At 34.3% G+C, this 17,500-nt stretch overlaps 4 protein-coding genes across 6 annotated transcripts in view; 2 read left to right on the forward strand and 2 right to left on the reverse strand.

Moving 5' to 3' along the window:
• Positions 1–1,247, reverse strand: part of LOC108755790 (tectonin beta-propeller repeat-containing protein) — a 9,697-nt gene extending 8,450 nt beyond the window's left edge. The window contains exon 1 of the mRNA XM_018499038.1: positions 786–1,247. The gene's annotated coding sequence lies outside the window, so the exon portion shown is untranslated. The remainder of the gene's footprint in view (positions 1–785) is intronic.
• Positions 1,248–2,017: 770 nt separating this feature from the next.
• On the forward strand, positions 2,018–7,325 carry LOC108755796 (cleft lip and palate transmembrane protein 1-like protein). Its single transcript, XM_018499062.1, has 7 exons — positions 2,018–3,100; positions 3,889–4,003; positions 4,124–4,344; positions 4,442–4,727; positions 4,811–4,999; positions 6,765–6,973; positions 7,070–7,325. The coding sequence occupies exons 1-7, from the start codon at positions 2,847–2,849 to the stop codon at positions 7,323–7,325; spliced, it is 1,530 nt and encodes a 509-aa protein (XP_018354564.1). The 5' UTR covers positions 2,018–2,846.
• An 806-nt stretch (positions 7,326–8,131) lies between these two features.
• LOC108755791 (prodigiosin synthesizing transferase PigC-like) lies at positions 8,132–16,073 on the forward strand. Of its 3 annotated transcripts, XM_018499042.1 has the most exons (22): positions 8,132–8,281; positions 8,466–8,574; positions 8,909–9,090; positions 9,231–9,290; positions 9,374–9,528; positions 9,603–9,741; positions 9,821–10,004; positions 10,092–10,202; positions 10,292–10,516; positions 10,776–10,900; positions 11,018–11,140; positions 11,255–11,466; positions 11,537–11,679; positions 11,747–12,013; positions 12,089–12,239; positions 12,439–12,981; positions 13,115–13,417; positions 13,539–13,928; positions 14,763–15,088; positions 15,191–15,275; positions 15,530–15,830; positions 15,971–16,072. In XM_018499042.1, the coding sequence occupies exons 3-22, from the start codon at positions 8,976–8,978 to the stop codon at positions 16,024–16,026; spliced, it is 4,014 nt and encodes a 1,337-aa protein (XP_018354544.1). In that variant the 5' UTR covers positions 8,132–8,281; positions 8,466–8,574; positions 8,909–8,975; the 3' UTR covers positions 16,027–16,072. The 3 variants fall into 3 exon arrangements, with proteins under 3 accessions (XP_018354544.1, XP_018354545.1, XP_018354543.1); XM_018499043.1 differs by lacking the exon at positions 8,132–8,281 and having other exon boundaries at positions 8,340–8,574; positions 11,021–11,140; positions 15,971–16,073; XM_018499041.1 differs by lacking the exon at positions 8,132–8,281 and having other exon boundaries at positions 8,340–8,574.
• A 108-nt stretch (positions 16,074–16,181) lies between these two features.
• Positions 16,182–17,500, reverse strand: part of LOC108755873 (exocyst complex component 2) — a 4,320-nt gene continuing 3,001 nt past the window's right edge. Inside the window, exons 8-11 of the mRNA XM_018499255.1 lie at positions 17,324–17,500; positions 16,905–17,231; positions 16,635–16,819; positions 16,182–16,530 (exon numbers count right to left, since the gene is read on the reverse strand). The exon at positions 17,324–17,500 is cut by the window's right edge and continues 102 nt beyond it. Coding sequence (XP_018354757.1) covers positions 16,344–16,530; positions 16,635–16,819; positions 16,905–17,231; positions 17,324–17,500 — 876 coding nt within the window. The 3' untranslated portion in view covers positions 16,182–16,343. The remainder of the gene's footprint in view (positions 16,531–16,634; positions 16,820–16,904; positions 17,232–17,323) is intronic.

The raw sequence follows: 17,500 nt of genomic DNA on the forward strand, positions 1-17,500 counted from the left end.
CACACACACACACACACACACACACACACACACACACACACACCAACTTTCTCTCTTTAGTATTTATGATTTTACATTCATTCATTTGGCTGGTCACACGTGGCCAAGGAAACTTGTCATGTTTGCATAAGCTGCTTATACATACATTTGAAATATGTGTATCAGAAAACTGCAGTTAGTTTGGCTTGCACAAACAACTTGAGCAAATATAAAAATTTATTCGATATGCCTATGTATAAAATTTGTACATATGTACATGAAATCAGAGTATGTGTAGCACATTTATAATCTAATCAGAATGCCATCTGTTTGTGCATTGCTTGTACTTACTTTTTGCACTCAGCATCTCTTTGCCTTCTCTTTTTTCAACATCCAAATGTATATTTATTTCATTTTAAATGTAAAAATTTTGAAGGATTTCATGCAACGCAAACAGACCTTAATTATTTTGCATTTTATCATAATAACTAATAACACATTTGATCTCTTGCATTAATTGGAGATTAGTGCATACCAAAAACTGCTATACTATAAATAAAATTGGCCAAGTCAAATATAAAAGCATATATTAAATGCTTGTACATACAAGCACATATACCTGTGGAAATTTATTGGAACATGTAGATGACAGAACTGCATAGTTATCGCAAGACACCATACGTTCGTGCAATTTGCATAAGCATCCTTGACAAGTTTGCTTGAATGTATAGTGTCGCCAGCCTTATTGTATTTAATAATTTTACATATATATAATTATTATCAGGTAGTTTCGTTATTGTACTTACATACGTATCTTGAATCTGATGTTCTTCAGAAATTATCGTTATTTCTCTCTTCTTATGTCACGAATCTTTCCTTGAATCGTATAATGGAAATTCCAATATATACTTTTATTTTGTCAATAAATCTCCTATATCGTTAAAGATACCAAAACAAAACTTTTCAAATTGGCATTTTGTTGATAACCGTTTTGTTATCGTCGACGACGTCAGACATTCCAGATAAGTGTCAAATTAAAGAGCAAGGCGAAGGATTGGATTGAGACTTGTAGCTGTATGTACATACATACATACGTACATGTTAGTATATGTACACTCTTTATTCATATTTTAAGAGAAGTATATATTTAAAATTTGGCGAAAGCAGTATGCTTTAGTGCAATGAAATAATAAAAACACATTTGACATTAAGTAAAGCTGACGATTGCTGAAGATATCACGATGCGTCACGACACAACGCACCACACGATACAGATAGAAGCATGGTGGAAGGGATACTATAGTGTGTGTAAGCATCTCTCTCTGAATCTCCGTCGTCTCTGTCTATTGGTTTGTTTTCTGTTCCTGCGCTAGACTGTACTAGCACCTTCTCTTACTTTCAACAAATATCGAACATACCTATCTCATTTCAAGTTCAAAAAGTGTACATTAGTTCAGCCACAGAAAACAGACCTTACGAATGTCGATAAGAGACTAAGGTTGCCAACTGTGAAACGCTAAGTATGGGGCGAATATTCATAGTCCGTTTTTATTTTAAAACTATCTCTTAAATAATGCCCTAAGATGCTAATACAGTCCAGACTGATTTATGACATCTTAAGTCTTAAATGTAAAGTTCATATAATCGTGTTACATGTCACGCACGATTCAGTCATCCGTCATGTTCTCTCTCAGGTTTCTCTCTGTGTGCTAGCTCAAAAATGATATATACTGCAGTGCATTAATTCGCTGGGTCATAGTAGCGGCACGTTATACTGTGACAGCGGCCCGACTTATCGACATTTATTTTTTACTGTCAACTTTACAGAAAAAAATTGCACGAGATAAAAATCATTTATTTTATTCTCACAGAACTTTAAGAATTTTTCAGAATTTTTTATCAACTTTTTAGTACTGCATTTTCTTATTTTCGATAAGTCGGGCCGCTACTATGACCCAGCAAATTAATGCACTGCACTGTACATGTGACGCGATCTCTTAGAACTAAATGGAAGTACATTCGCAATTGCGATTTAGCGGCGGAAGTTACACCGGTCCAAGCCCAATGCGTCAATGCGAGCCCAAGGTCTCAACGCCCTAAGTAAGGAGGCCATTACAGCTATCACAGGATCTTTGGATCCAATTTTTCATATGGTACGATGACCTTTTATATTGGGTCGGAAATCTAAGCAGAGAGTTATAGAAGAAGAAGAAGAAGAAGAAGCGAGAAGAGCGAATTAGAAAGAGGCGCTCGCAAATCAAGTACATCATGTAATCTTTTCACCATGGGATATACATAAATTTATCGCATGATACTGTGACCTTTCGTAGTGAGTCGGAAAGCCAAACAGAGAATTGAGTTATTGAGAAGAAAAAGAATAAGAAGAAAAGAAGAAGAAGAAGAAGAAGCACTCTGCATTCGAGGCACACAAAGACCACGAAGATCGCTGGTGGAATGGCTGAGTGGTGAATACCTAGTGGATGCTGTCCATTTAGTGATAGGAACCTATACAAACATTATTCTATCTTTTTTGACATTCAAAGAGGAATAAAAGGATGCTTTCCATTTGACAATATAAATTATACAAATACTTTGTTATTCTCTGAATGTCAAGAAAGATGTTTGTGTCAACTTGTATCACCAAATGGAAAGCATTCAGTGATAGTCATAGCTGGGCTTGCCAGACTTAATCCGGGTTAGTCGGACTATAGTTGGACACGTATAAACATATATGTATATCTTGTTCACTTATTACTCGAATGAGAATCAAAGCATGTAAGAATCAAATGTAATGTTGTAATGTATGCATCTATCTTTTGTAATACACACAGATACCTCTCAAGGTATTCACATCGAAATTAGCTGAAATGCAGTGGCCTTCGCTCAGCGTTATTCTTTCCGAGATATTTTTGGCATATATCGTCTACTCGATATACACGCTATCTCTGTTGTTCGTATCGCCGACTTGCGAGGATGGCAAGCCGTGCCTTGAATCGTACCTACGCGAACGACCGCAGCTGGATTTGTACATGTACAGCTCCATTAAAAGAAATCCCATCAACAAAGATGCCGATCTCGTATATTCTGCACAAAACTTTGATTATAATCAAATGCAAATCATGTGAGTATCCCCGTGAGCATCATTTAGGACGTATTCCACTTAACGTTTACAATGTTCGCGATCATCATTTCATCCTTGTTTAATATTGTTTGAAAACGATAAGGATGAAATGATGGCCGTGAGTGTTGCGAATATTAAGTGGAACCCATTCTTAATCAGACCGTTAATGTTAATTAAGGGAGAGTTCATACTGTAAACTGTCAACTTGTGCTGTAATCAGTAAGTTCAACGCAATGATTTACATAGATTTACATGTTGCCATTTGCTGTAAAATTTAAATTTGAATTAACAATATATCTTTAGGACCGTATATGTAAGGAATACAAATTTGAATAACTTTATGATTATGACATAAGTTATATGCGTACTTCATTATGAACGAAAACATTGAAATTATGTTAAATTGTAGTACAAATTAACAGTTTATGGTCAGTATAAGTGCTCCATTAGTCTCTTTTTGGGCGTTCCTATGAATATATCCTTTTTGTACGTGTTATTGATTACATTTACACAGCACGTTTAATCAGGTTTAATAACATTCATAATTATGAAATTGGCCAACCATAACTGTTCTTGATTGGCCAGTTTTATAACTGCAGATGTTATTAAATCCGATTAAGAGTGCCATGTAAATATGTCATTGTGCCTTCTTGGTTTTTTTTTTTAGAGGGAAAGAATCGATTTACATAAATCCAAGACAAGAGCATTGTCTTGTATGAAAATGAAAAATCTTTGAGGGAAACTTTTCTCCTCTTATAAATCTAATGAATGTACTTTCTTTCTTACAGTCCAGTGATACTGACTGTACCACATGAGACACGGCGGAATGGAACATTGTTTTTACATATATTTTTAGTGCCTCCCTTTATAAAACAGGAAAGGACATTTGTCGACTTGCAAAAAGTAATGTGATATTGTGTAATATTATGTAATATTGTGATATATGTACATATATAAACACTTGTTCGTTTGGACTCTCCAACATTCTATTTGTTTTATACCACTTTAATTATATCTTTATAGGATATATTTACTTCGTACACTGCGATTAAAATGACACAATATATAGTACCTGAAGCAGAGGCATTCAAGTTATTAGGTGACCACAGAGTGGAGAAAGCTAATAACCAAATTGTTATACGTCCAGTCTCACACATGAAAAGTCGTGTGACATTTACAATAATGACAGATAACGTTACACTTCCTATATATGGCATACCTGCCGAGCTCATAAACCATATAAAGTATATAAATTTTTATTCTATTTGTGTAACACAACACACGTATGTGACACAAATAACCTAATTGCTAAAAACACATTATTTTGCTTATTTATTGCAGAATAATTGGCAAACAGACATTTTTGCCGATAGTGAACTGTGATTTCTTAAGAACACGGCATCGGGATCTTCAGCGGATTACTTCACAAAATAATACGATGAATGTTGCAGTAGAATATTCACCTGTATCTCTAGGAAAGTTAAGATTAGTGCTGCACGTGCAAGCAACTATGGAGAATCTCAAGAATCTCGGCTTTTCCGACAAAGATGTCGATGAGGTAAAGGGCATCTTTGCAGATACTAATATTTACCTACTAGGTGGTACCTTCTTCATTGCAGCTGTACACGTGAGTACAGTAATAAATATTACATGCATCATGAAAATTGAAAAAACGTAAGATAAAAGAGAGCACCAATCTTTCATTTACAGTTGTTGTTTGATTTCCTTGCTATTAAAAATGACGTTAGCTTTTGGCGGAAGAAGAGTAATCTCATAGGCCTCAGCAAATGGACTGTGATATGGCGAGCATTCAGTCAAACTGTGATTTTCTTTTATCTTTGCGACGAAGGTTCTTCCTTACTTATTCTCATTCCTACTGGAATTAGCACTGTTATTGAGGTGCGTATATACATATAGGTGTACATTCATATATATATATGTGTGTGTGTGTGTGTGTGTGTGTGTGTGTGTGTGTGTGTGTGTGTGTTGTCGTAACATGATGTATGTTACGAGTATTCATGTGTAATTTATATCGTCATTATTAGTTGGTGTAATATGGAATATAGTTTTCAAATGGGTGCATTCAGTACTATGTATAACGCTCAGTGAGCAGTCATAGTATTGGATGCATCCAATATCTTAACTCTGTAGGAAATAAATGCCTTAAACGGTCTAGCTCGATCATAAGTGCTTATATAATATAATATGCTATAATTCTGTATGAATTTATATACTGCATATGTAGTCCTTTAAACTGTGAGCCGAAATAATTTTTCGATCTTGAATCGCAAACGCTTAGAACGCTCGTATGAAATGTTAGAGATCCAGGTTTGATTCTCGACCGAGGTAATATTTTTCTCAATAAGAATTAATTATTTACAGATTTTAATATGTCGTTCAGCATTATTAAGATCGTTTTAATTCATAAAGAACACCAAATTATTAAATTGTTAGTCCATTTAACTCGTGATATTACTGTGATGGTTTAGTAGAGTTTGCATTTCGACACACGTAGTTAAAAAATTATCCTACATAGTATATAAGTTCACACAGAATTATATAAGTACTTAAGATCAGCTAAATTTAAGGCATTTATTTTTTATAGATTGTATTCTCATGTGTACGTCTTTCTTATGAGATTTAATATTATTTATCTTAACTGTATTAAGTTGCATGTGCACACACACACACACACACACACGCGCGCGCGCGCACAAAAGATATGTCTAGATAAGTCGTTTGACATAGCTATTGAACTGTACAAGATATGAAGAAAGCATAGATATGCATTTTCTTTATTATTTTTTTATATAAAAATCTGATAATGGAAAAAAATTATTTCCTGAATTTTTCAGGTTATATCATAGTTAATTTTATATCTAAAAAAAACGATATTTTTATTTCAATATTATGAAAGCGCAGAAAAAGATAAATTAAATAGTTTCGTTAAACTAATCTTGAAATAATTCAAAAGTCATAGGAACAGTAACAGAAATTAACATATTTAAATTAACATATGTTAATTATCCTGTACTGTTACATATATATGTGTATACGAAATACAAAATATCTCGTATTACTAATTTTTTGATAACTGTATCTTGATACTTTTGATGAATCACTCGATGCAAAGAGAACACATAGCTTCTTGTCAAATAAGATATGTAATTGCATATTACAAACTGCATAATTTTTTTTTAAAAAGCAACTATGTATTTTTTTTGTACTAGTCTTTATTCTCTTTATTAACGTGTACAGTTATGAAGAAATTAATTATTTACGAGATATTTTATGTCAGAATATGTTTATTTTTGTACCGTTCTTGTTGACTTTTTAAATTGTTTAAAAATAATTTCGAAGAAATTATCTTTTTCTGTGCTTTTGTGGTATATTGGTACTGATATATAGTGTTCTATGTAAAAAACACACAAGATAACTTAGATATAATCTTAAAAAGATTAGAAAATGAAATTTTCTTTACATTATTAAATTTTACATATAGGAAAGAAAGTATATTTTACACTTTTTTCTCCTACTATTTAGTCAGTAGTTATTTCAAACGACATTTATCTAGAGATTCTCTGTGTGTGCGTGTGCGTGCGTGCGTATGCGTTTATGTTTGTGCGCGCGCACACACGTGTGTATATGTTAATTTATTTAATAGCTATGGAAATTGAAAAAGATATCGAGAGTGGAATTAATTAGCAGCGGTAGTATTTTCCCAAGAATACGATTTAAACCCGATAGCATTGATGCAGCAGAAGTGAAAACTAGGGAATTTGATGCTGAAAGTATGCGTTATCTGAATTACTTATTATATCCATTAGTTATCGTTGGAGCAATCTACTCGTTACTTTATCAACCACATAAAAGGTAAACGACCACTTTTATCTAAAACGATAAAAATGTATGTATGAAATATTTTATATGCCCTAGATGAGTCGTTAATTAAATTGTTTTGAGTTACAGTTGGTATTCTTGGAGCATAAATTCTTTAGTGAATGGAGTTTACGCATTTGGATTTCTTTTTATGTTGCCGCAATTATTCGTTAATTATAAGTTGAAATCCGTGGCGCATCTACCGTGGAAAGCATTCATGTACAAAGCATTTAACACATTCATCGATGACGTATTTGCTTTCATTATAACGATGCCAACAGCTCACAAAATAGCATGCTTTAGAGATGACGCCGTCTTTTTGATTTATCTATATCAAAGATGGTAAGAGTTTCCTTTCGTTCAACTCGGAATTCATACCGAGTACCACTGAACGTTCCAACTCATGTTGAATGATAGAGAGAGAGAGAGAGAGAGAGAGGAGAGGGGAGAGAGAGAGAGAGAGATAGAATAGATCGCAACAGAATGGAGAAAATGTTTTGATCATTGATTCCCGCGTATGTCCTTTTCGACCGAGCTGATCTGCCTCATAAACAATTAATTTCAATTTTTATAAATTTACGTTCAACTGCAAATATATATTTAAAACTTGTGAACAGATTCGCTAAAGACACCTCACTCAAACGGTTTTTTCTTGAACAATGAAGGAAGGTTCTTCCTTTGTACCTGATTAACATCAGGTACAAAATATGTATTTCCGTTTCCTGGGAAAACCTTTATCCTTTTCAATACTTTTACATTCCTTCCAACAATGACATTGAGAGTTTTCGTATTTTATAATCAGCTTTTATGATCAGGTAAAAGAAATGAAAAGGCAAAAGGGACGGTTTTCCGAAATGTGGAATGCTATTGTCAATTTTTCATTGTTGGAAGGGATTTTGTAAGTATTGGAAGGGGGTATAAAAGTTTTTCCAGAATTTGTTACTGTTCTTCGGTTACTTTGCCTAGCATTGCCACTTGGATTGGAACGTTCATTGCGACTATCACGTGTGTATCGATCATTGTTTTAGAATATAAAAATAAAACGTTTATCCACAGGTTATATCCAGTGGATAAATCACGTGTGGATACTGATACAATTACAGAAGAACATGTTGATTTCAGCAACAACGTGCATAAAAAAACAAATTAATAATTTCTATTGTTTACTGTTATTGCTTGTCTTCATTATCTAGAACTTAAAACTTTCGTAATATCATGTTGAAGTGTTACATGCTGACAAACAGTATTTATATCAATAATGTAAAAATTTAATCAATATACGCACACAATTGTTATAAAAAAGTATATTTTATAAATTTCTTTTATTATCACCTAAAGTGCATTATTACAATTTGTCAATTTTTGTCTTTCTTTTATAAATGATTCCTGACGAATCTATCGGATCTTGCAAACAATATATAATCAATGTGATGATATTAACTATAATGTTCTCGGCGCGATGCGTTCAATGACCAACGTGACAAAGGACTCGTAGAAGAAAATTGCATAACAACATTGAACACATCAGGAAAAAGAACAGCACATTCCTTCTTCGGACACTCATTTAGCAGTATCATCAGATTACTTCTACTCAGGTATGATTATATTTGTTACGTGAGAAAATACTGTGACTGTGTTGCCCGATAACGGGGAACCTTGAATTATTTGAATCGATTCTAACGTGATAACACGTCAGTCGTTCGATACCTACTGATATATAATAGGAGAGAAACAGACCGAGAAGTCTACTTTGGTATTCACATGCATGTACGTACGCGCGCGCGTCCATACGTGTGCGTTCTGCGCGCATGCATGCACGTGCGTGCGTGCGTGCGTGCGTGCACGTGTGTACGTGTGTGTGGGCGTGTGCGCTCGCGCGCGTTTGTGTGTGTAAATATACTTATGAATATGTGTATATATTTTTTACAGCGTAAGCGGAAATTATTGCAAACTGCAATATCTGTGCCACGTTATAAGATAAATAACAATACGCATTATGTACGTAGTGCTGATTAGTTTTTTTATGTGGATTTGTATCCTCCAGTTAATTTTCCAGTCATGGTTAATTGTCCTATCATTGTTAAACCAAGTCTTACATTCCCGGAGTTTAGGTAAGACGATCCAACAAATAAGTTACATAACTCTATTTTTCTTTATGTGTCAAGTCAGGATAATACTAAGCTATGACTTTATTATTTTTGAGATAATGCAGCAACAATCGATTAAAGTTTGCTTTAAAATATTTTTGTAGCTATGTTTGTCCACAAGTGCACTTTTGTGTACATCAGGATGAAGGACGGAACAAGAAAATGTAAACTGAACGATGTAACATTAAATATAAAAAAGATCTTGGAACCATGCTCGGATAATTCAAAAATTATTATATTTTTGTAGATATAATGTTGCCCCTAAAGCGTTGCTGGGCTTTTGCGTACATCTGGATGAAGAAGGGAATAAGAAAAAGTAAACTCAAGAACGACGTAAAATTAATTATAAAGAACATCTTGGAACCGTGCTCGGATAATTCAAAAATTATTATGAACGAGAATGTAAGTAGTATGTAATATTCGCGGTAGATTAATTGTATGCAAAATTAATTTCTTAACTCATTTGTATGACATAGAGTTGCGACAGTGTATTTTTCTATGGTGCTGATCAAAAAGGTAATTCGTTATTTGTCAAAATGACTCACAGAGTATATCACAAAACAGAATTGATCTTGCAAGTGACCTTGTCGGATGGCCGAGTCTACGTGTTGCCCGGTAAAAATCATTTGATACAAAAATATCATATAACTGGTAAATATAACATTCTAATGATACACTCGTTTTAAATACACAGATTGTCCTGATACAATCATTGCAGTAGGAGATATAAATCAAAAATGGTCAGCATCTGGTCTAAAGATTGAATCCTTAGAACCACGACAACGTTGGAGAATTACATACAATGGTTTCCTCCGAAACCAATGCCGAGGAAATACATCCAATAATGACAACGTGGAACATATTCGTCTAAATTTTATGTGAGTGTAGGATAAATAAATTTGTTAGATACTAAAAAATATTAAGAAGCGTAATCGAACATCTTATTTTACAAATACGTTTTTCAGATTTATTAGCAAACCCCGATCGTTAGAATGGCCAGATGACTGGAGTATTCATTTGCACGCGGATGCTTTAGTACGTGAACCGTGGAAACATTCTGATTGGATGCACAAAATGTAAAACTTAACAACATTAATATATTTGATGTTCATGTTTTCTCTTATTTCAGTGTAACATAGGTTTCAGCTTCCTTTTCTGTTGATAGGCAATTAATAGATGACACCGGTTTCGATCTATGGGGATCCATTAGCGGACAGATAACGTTTAAAAATTCAAATATAAGTGAATTTTATTTACGAGGACTTTGCCAGCGACGTTGGGGCAAACATGAATCTTGTCAATTTCATAAAACTATCACAATTGTTGGTGTGACACAATATGGAGCTATGTATTATCTTGGTGTGAGCAATACCAAACATAGCTTTTCACAGTAAGACAAATAAATACATATTACAACATTATGATAAAATAGTGTGATATAAAATTTCCTATATGAAGAAATCAGTCAACTAATTTTACATATCCTTATTTTATTCTATTGTATTATCATTGTTTTCGTCTCCTTGTTGAAATATTACGATTATATCACATAGAAAATTTTATACAAGCAATGATTAATATTTTTTAATTATATATACTAACTTTAAAACAATGGAAAATATGTTAATCATTTGCGAAATTAATTGCAGCATGCAGTTTGGACACCTCCAGGAAGCCGGAGGGATGATAATCAATATTGATAGGACCGATCTGGAATTAAGCGACTTTGAGAAAGAAGATGCATTTCCCACAAACTACAAGATTGCATTTAAAGGTTTTTATTTTGATGTATCATTGTTGATACAAACATCACACATTGCATCATGCAAGATGTAGATATTGCGGCATGACTCTGTGTTAACATTACGTGCCATTATTTTTCATTTTTCAGCAGCTGGAAAACTATATAGCTCCGTAATCAACAACTTGGTGGGCAACGCGATAACTTATTACAATGACCAGCCATGGGCTTGTACAATTCAGAATTTGCGTGTACAATTAAACGGCAATACAGGTATATCTATAATAATTCATAGCAGAAGAAAAAAATTGAAAGTCCTTTTATCTACAAATATAATATTATAGTAATATAGTATTATATTGAGAATCTATTTTTAAAATGCACTAGGTGTTGGACTGATGATTACGTGCTGCCCATACACTGGACCGAGTCAAATACAAACTTCGATCGCGAAAATTCAACGTATAACACGGCCCGACACATTTGCGCAAAAAAATAAATACATTCTACGTTTTGATGATACACAATGCCAAAATGAAAGTGTCGTAGGAGGGAAAGGATATTCTCTTGCAATTTTGACATCTATCGATACCGATGATGTGTGTACTTGGGATAATTGTTGCTCATCAAAAAATTTTTTATTTGTAAAATTAATTTTTCTGTCTGTAGTTTGCAGTACCTTCAGGCTTTTGCGTAACGAGTTTTGCTTTGGAACGACAATTGCAACATCATAAACAATTGCAAAACTTAATCAATGATATAGTAGATAGTTGTTGCAAAAAAAAAGAGGACCTCGAAAGTTGCTGTCAAAAGTACGTCTAACATTTCGCGTAAAATGTATGCGAGACTGCAACTAAGTCTGTTTTCTGTTTTTTTCAGGGCGGTAATCATTATTCAGAGTACTCCTGTTGAAAAAGAAATTGCAAAAATGATATTACAGGGTTTGGAGGAATTAGAATCATTTGTAAATGAAAAAGGTATTTGGCGTTATGCTGTAAGATCCAGCGCAATTGGAGAAGATAGCGAAGAGACTTCAGCTGCTGGTCAAAACTCGACATATTTAGGTGTGAAGAATGCGAGTGACATTATTAAATGCGTTGCCAAGTGCTGGGCAAGCCTGTTCTCGTATCAAAGCGTCGAGTACAGGTAATTTATTCTTCTCTATAATGTTGCCTCGTTAACATTGCCTTGAATTTTTACATGATGTTTCTTTCAATTTAGGCGACAAAACGGATTACCGATAAGAGCTTCTATGGGCGTTTGCGTTCAAAGAATGGTCGACGCGGAAGCGGCTGGTGTCATGTTTACTAGACATCCGACAACTGGAGATCCGTCTAGCATTGTTATTACAGCCAATTATGGCTTAGGAGAGGTTATACTCAATTAATATTAGAAATACTGTTACAAAAAATATGTATTTGAACGTGTGATACCCACTTATATAAAATTGATTGATATTTATTATTAATTATATTTCAGATTAATATTTGTGATAATTATTGCACCAATTCGTGATACTTGTTACATAATACAAATAATATAAATCGCCCTAATGTGATTTTTTTTTATAGACGGTAGTGTCAGGGAAGGTCGAGCCTGATACCTTTATGATTCATAGAAAGTGGGATAACACTCTAACTATAGATTCCTCAGTGTTAGGAAATAAGAAGCATAAGATCTTACTTGATGACGATAATGGCGTAATTACGAGCGCTCTAAGTGAACAGGAGATTAAAAAGATCTCGATATCCAATACATCCGCTCTGCGATTAGCTAAAATAGGATTGCACTTGGAATCACTTTTTGGGTCAGCTCGAGATGTGGAATGGGCGATTGTCGACGAGCAGATTTATATGTTACAAGCACGGCCTATCACAACCATTAATGCATGGACAGATTTCGAGATAATGCACGAGTTAGACTCAGGCGTACCTTGCGACGTCGATCTTATGACCTTCGCCAATATCGGGGAAGTGCTTCCACATCCCATAAGTCCTCTGTCAATCTCCACGGTTATAAAAGTTTTGAATCTATCGCTTTGCGCAAAATTCAACAAGTTTGACTGTTGTTATCTTCATATGGTCGGTATGAGATGCGCAATGAATTACTTGGATGTAAGTACTTGGATTTTTGCATCTGTCGTGTTTACATCTCATAGAAAATTACTCTAATATAATATAATTAATTCAATCTCTCTGAAATAATCTCTAATTAATAAATTATCTCTCCTTCTGCCTTTTCTTTTAGTCAACTTTACAAGATGTTAATAAGGAATTGACAATGACGAACAAAATAATAGATTTAGCCATATGCGGACGTGAAGTTACGACACCTGAAGTACACATAGCAGCAATAAAGAAATACGGTATTGCAAGCATATGGCGGAATTTTTATACACTACTCGAGACAATCATAACAGCTTACAGAAATAATGCGTCAGTGAAAAAAACGATCAACATATTTAACAACTACACTCTGGACGCTAACGAATTTGATACACCTCATGATTTATACAATACCTTAAACGAGAAATATGAGGAAATCTATCTGGTAAGTTATAGCACAATGAATAAATATTCAAATGAACATCTTTATTTATTAAATTCAACCTTAAAACGTCACTTTTAAACAATTACGTCCTAATTAATGCCCGCCATTAAAACACTTTCAGATGGGAAAGGGTCATAATCTGGCGTCCCTAGTGAGCGTATTTTACCAGACGATCGCGATGTCAATTTTAACAAACGGAAGTGATAACTTTACGTCCGATCATCTTGCGGACATTGCTCTTGTGCTGAGTTCGTGCACTAATGTTATCAGTACCGAAGTGCCGATAGCCCTCGACAAAATAGCGGCATGCATAAGAAGGAGCGGCAAAGCGGATGAATTTAGTAAGCTCGAGACCGCGAAAGTTATGACCTGGTTAGAGTTGAATTGCCCACCGGCTGCGGAAAAATTACAACTTTTTTTCAAAATGCATGGTCACAGAGGTGTTCAGGAAATGGATCTCTTCACAGAACCTTGGGTGCTTAAACCTGATAATATCATCAATACGATTCAGGTACGATAATTCAAATTATTTATAAAAAGAGTGAAAGTTGAAAACATTTTGAATGAAGTAGTGACAACGTATGTTCATACACGTATATCCCTTAATACACATCTTTGGATCATTCTTGTCCTGCATATTTCTTTTCTTTGAAGTATCAAGAGCACCTGGTCAAATACCGGTGTCTTTTCTATTCCTAAGAAAAGTTTGGCATCTAAAGAGTAAGTTCTTTGTGTGTTGCCGGCCTCAATTCGTGCGTCCTTTAACTGGCATAACTCCGAAGTTCACCTCTAGGTCACAAATGACTCAACGTGTGCACATTTTTTGTAATTAAAAAATTTTAATTTTTTTTTATTTTCAACTAATTCTCGGTTGTATTGTAGGAATATTTCGAATTATAAAAAAAAAATTAACTCTAAAACAACATATTAATATTATTAGTCCTTAATAAACACGATTTTTGGTACCCTTGTGCTAAATGTTGTCAGTAATATTTATATATTATGTTGCCTATAATGTTACGAAAAAGAACATTTTCCTAATAAATTATAAGTTTTTTAACACAATAATAATAATAAAATGTGTTTAAAATGTAAATATATTTTCAATTTATAGCCATTCATCATGAATATATAACCACACACACAAATACTTTCTAAAGATGTCAAAATATATGCAAAAATCGTTTAATAATTTTTATATATTTGTAAAAGTGATGAAAATTAATCCAGAACACGAATGATCGAATGTGTGTAGTAAGGATGCTCAAAACTAAGGTGCGTGCGTGTGCGCGCGCGAGTGTATGTGTATACGTATGTATATATGTTCTCATTATTCTGCTATTAGGTACTAGCAATGTCCATTGAAGAGAATTACGTGAGTAGAACGCTTAGCGTGGAAGAAACCATAACATCTTTGAAGACACCCATATCATTGTTTACCAAGTACGTTCTGCGGGTGATAATACCCTGGTGTCGAAAAGCTGTCACGCTCAGAGAAATGACAAAAAACGTATGTGTATCTGCTGTGCATATATTGAGATTAGCTTATAGACGACTTGGTGTTTTGATGGTTAAAGAAAGTTACATACCCGATGAACAGCTCATATTTTTCCTGACGCATCAAGAGATCGGGCAACTGTTGAATAAGCATAATCAATTACTCTTACGCAAGTGAGTTGATTTTACACTATTTTTTTTATTACATATTATTCAGTGCATCATTCTTTATCCTCTGTGTATATATTATCATAATTTGCCATGTCTATCTTTCAGAGCGCTACGTAGAAGAAAGATTTATCAGAAAGTAGCAAAATTTGAATATCCGGAATTCAGTACTGGCATGCCCGTGCCAATAGAGGTTTGTCGTAAATGTTAGAGAGCCAAGTCGAGTCAAGCCGAATTACTTGTTATGTTCCAAAATTTACTGTCAGTGCTGAAAATGTATAGTACATGTGACATAGACTGTAGATTTTCAGTGCTGGTAGTGAATTTTGGAATACAGCCTATTATTACAATATCTAGAAAAATCATTTATATATTTTTATATTTTTTAATATATGTATTTCTATCGTATCCCTAAGATTTATATTGCATATATACTTTTTGTCACAGCCGACCTTCGATACTTCGTCCTACGAAGGATGTACAAAGATTGAGGGTACTTCAGTTTGCGGCGATTCTGTATTAGGCAGAGCGTGTGTGATAACCGATCTATCCGAAGCAAAAATTATACAGCATGGAGATATTTTGATTACATACTGCACCGATATCGGTTGGAGTCCATATTTTCCGTTATTAGCTGGAATCGTAACAGAATTGGGTGGTTTAATAAGTCATGGCGCCGTTGTGGCAAGAGAGTACGGTCTTCCTTGCATCGTTGGTGCAAAAGGCGCAACCCAAGTTTTTAAAACGGGTAAAGTTTCTTATGTCACGCTGTATAAAAACGATCTATAACATTGAGATTTTCTTTTTATTAACTTCTTTTTGTTAATTGTTTTTATGTACGTTCTTTTATTTCAAGTGACAATTTTTATGTGCGTTCTTCTATTTCAGGTGACACTGCATTATTATCGGGAGACGGAACGTTACAACTGATTAAAAAAGCCTAATTATTCTAATTTGATTTTATGTGGATTTATATGGATATCATTCGATCATGTGTGAGAAATATTTTTTGAAACTGATCAATTTTCACAAAAAATATAAAAATCAGAAAATAAAACTGATTACATAGAATTAAAGTCTATTTATTTTACAATTGCCGCATTACAATCAAATAAAAGTCGTAAGAATTCGCGAATTCCATTGTATAATGTACCATATCTAATATGTGCAACATAAATACAATAATAGAACTTTTAATAATTTAATATTAATAAATATAATGTTGTCCCGTAATCACATTACGTACTTTGGTCGTTATAAATTACACAGTGGTAACGCGTTCAGGATCCGCCGTTAAATAACGAATATTTTCCGTTACCTCACTGGTAAGACACGACAATTGCAGTCGCATACACGTTGCGACTTTTGACAAAAGGGCTTCTACTCTCATGTGATCTTCCTTATTTACTGGCTGAGGTATCGCGTCCAGAGCTTCCTCGAAAAAGCTTCTGCTTAATAAAAGAGAAAAAAAGAAAGATCGACTTAGAAATGCTAATAGGTTTTAACATACAATTTTCAAGGTGATACTCTATTTTCGATATCTAATTTTTACCTCGCTCTACTTGTGCTGTAGGCTTGCAGAGCGTTTCTCAAGAGTATAATATCTGTTCGAGCTTGAATAATGCCAGCCGGACGAAATTGCGTAACGCATGACATGAGTCGCGCGAGTTCCTCTGCTATAGTCTCTATTATATGAGATAGGATCCGCTGTAATAGAGCTGGTGCAACTCTGCGTACCTGCGGGAAGATGATATTAGAGATATAATAAAACGATTAAATGTTATCCTCCGAGAGAGTTTGCCGCACCACCAACATCTATTACCTCTGCATGTACCGCGATTAGATTCGCCAATATTTCTTGGGCATATGGTTTCAAATGAGTCGGTTCCGTATCAAAGTCCCATTCTAAACCGCCTAAATACATACTAGGCTCTATCGTACCGACAAGTGGATCGCAACGGCGCTCTAGATATGCATCCAGAACAGCACTGTCCAGCGTCTCCAATTGTGTCCAATCAGAGTTCCATCCGATAGCGATGGATAATTCTGGATAGCCTTGCGCTTTCAGGGCATCTCCGATTCTTGGTAAAACGATATTTAACGTGTATCGTATATTACTTAATGAGATTAAGAGACATTGCTCCCACGTCTGATAAGAAATTTACAGATATTTTAAGTATTGGGTATGTGAAAGCAAAAGGATTGTTATGCTGTAAGCGCTAAATCGAATTTATTGCTTACTGGTCCTTGATGCTTATTGGTTTTGTTTTTATAACCAGAAGGTGATCCAATCAATTGCGAAACCGATGTTTCATCATTATCCATAGCTTCCTCGCAGCCGCTAAACGCTAATTGTTGTAGGCACCGCGCGAATGATATGAATAATGTCTTAATGACATTGTGATAGATAATCTGATG

This window comes from Trachymyrmex septentrionalis, unplaced genomic scaffold (assembly GCF_001594115.1).
Source record: "Trachymyrmex septentrionalis isolate Tsep2-gDNA-1 unplaced genomic scaffold, Tsep1.0 scaffold9, whole genome shotgun sequence".
Classification (NCBI taxonomy): Eukaryota; Metazoa; Arthropoda; class Insecta; order Hymenoptera; family Formicidae; genus Trachymyrmex; species Trachymyrmex septentrionalis.

Excerpts from the sequence above, each read along its gene's own strand:
- LOC108755796 (XM_018499062.1), top strand. The coding sequence starts at position 2,847 with ATGCAGTGGCCTTCGCTCAGCGTTATTCTTTCCGAGATATTTTTGGCA. Across the intron at positions 4,728-4,810 it reads TCTTCATTGCAGCTGTACAC|TTGTTGTTTGATTTCCTTGC; the intron begins GTGAGTACAGTA and ends TTTCATTTACAG. Across the intron at positions 6,974-7,069 it reads CTTTATCAACCACATAAAAG|TTGGTATTCTTGGAGCATAA; the intron begins GTAAACGACCAC and ends TTTGAGTTACAG.
- LOC108755791 (XM_018499042.1), top strand. The coding sequence starts at position 8,976 with ATGTACGTAGTGCTGATTAGTTTTTTTATGTGGATTTGTATCCTCCAG. Across the intron at positions 10,005-10,091 it reads CATATTCGTCTAAATTTTAT|ATTTATTAGCAAACCCCGAT; the intron begins GTGAGTGTAGGA and ends TACGTTTTTCAG. Across the intron at positions 11,680-11,746 it reads CTCGAAAGTTGCTGTCAAAA|GGCGGTAATCATTATTCAGA; the intron begins GTACGTCTAACA and ends TGTTTTTTTCAG.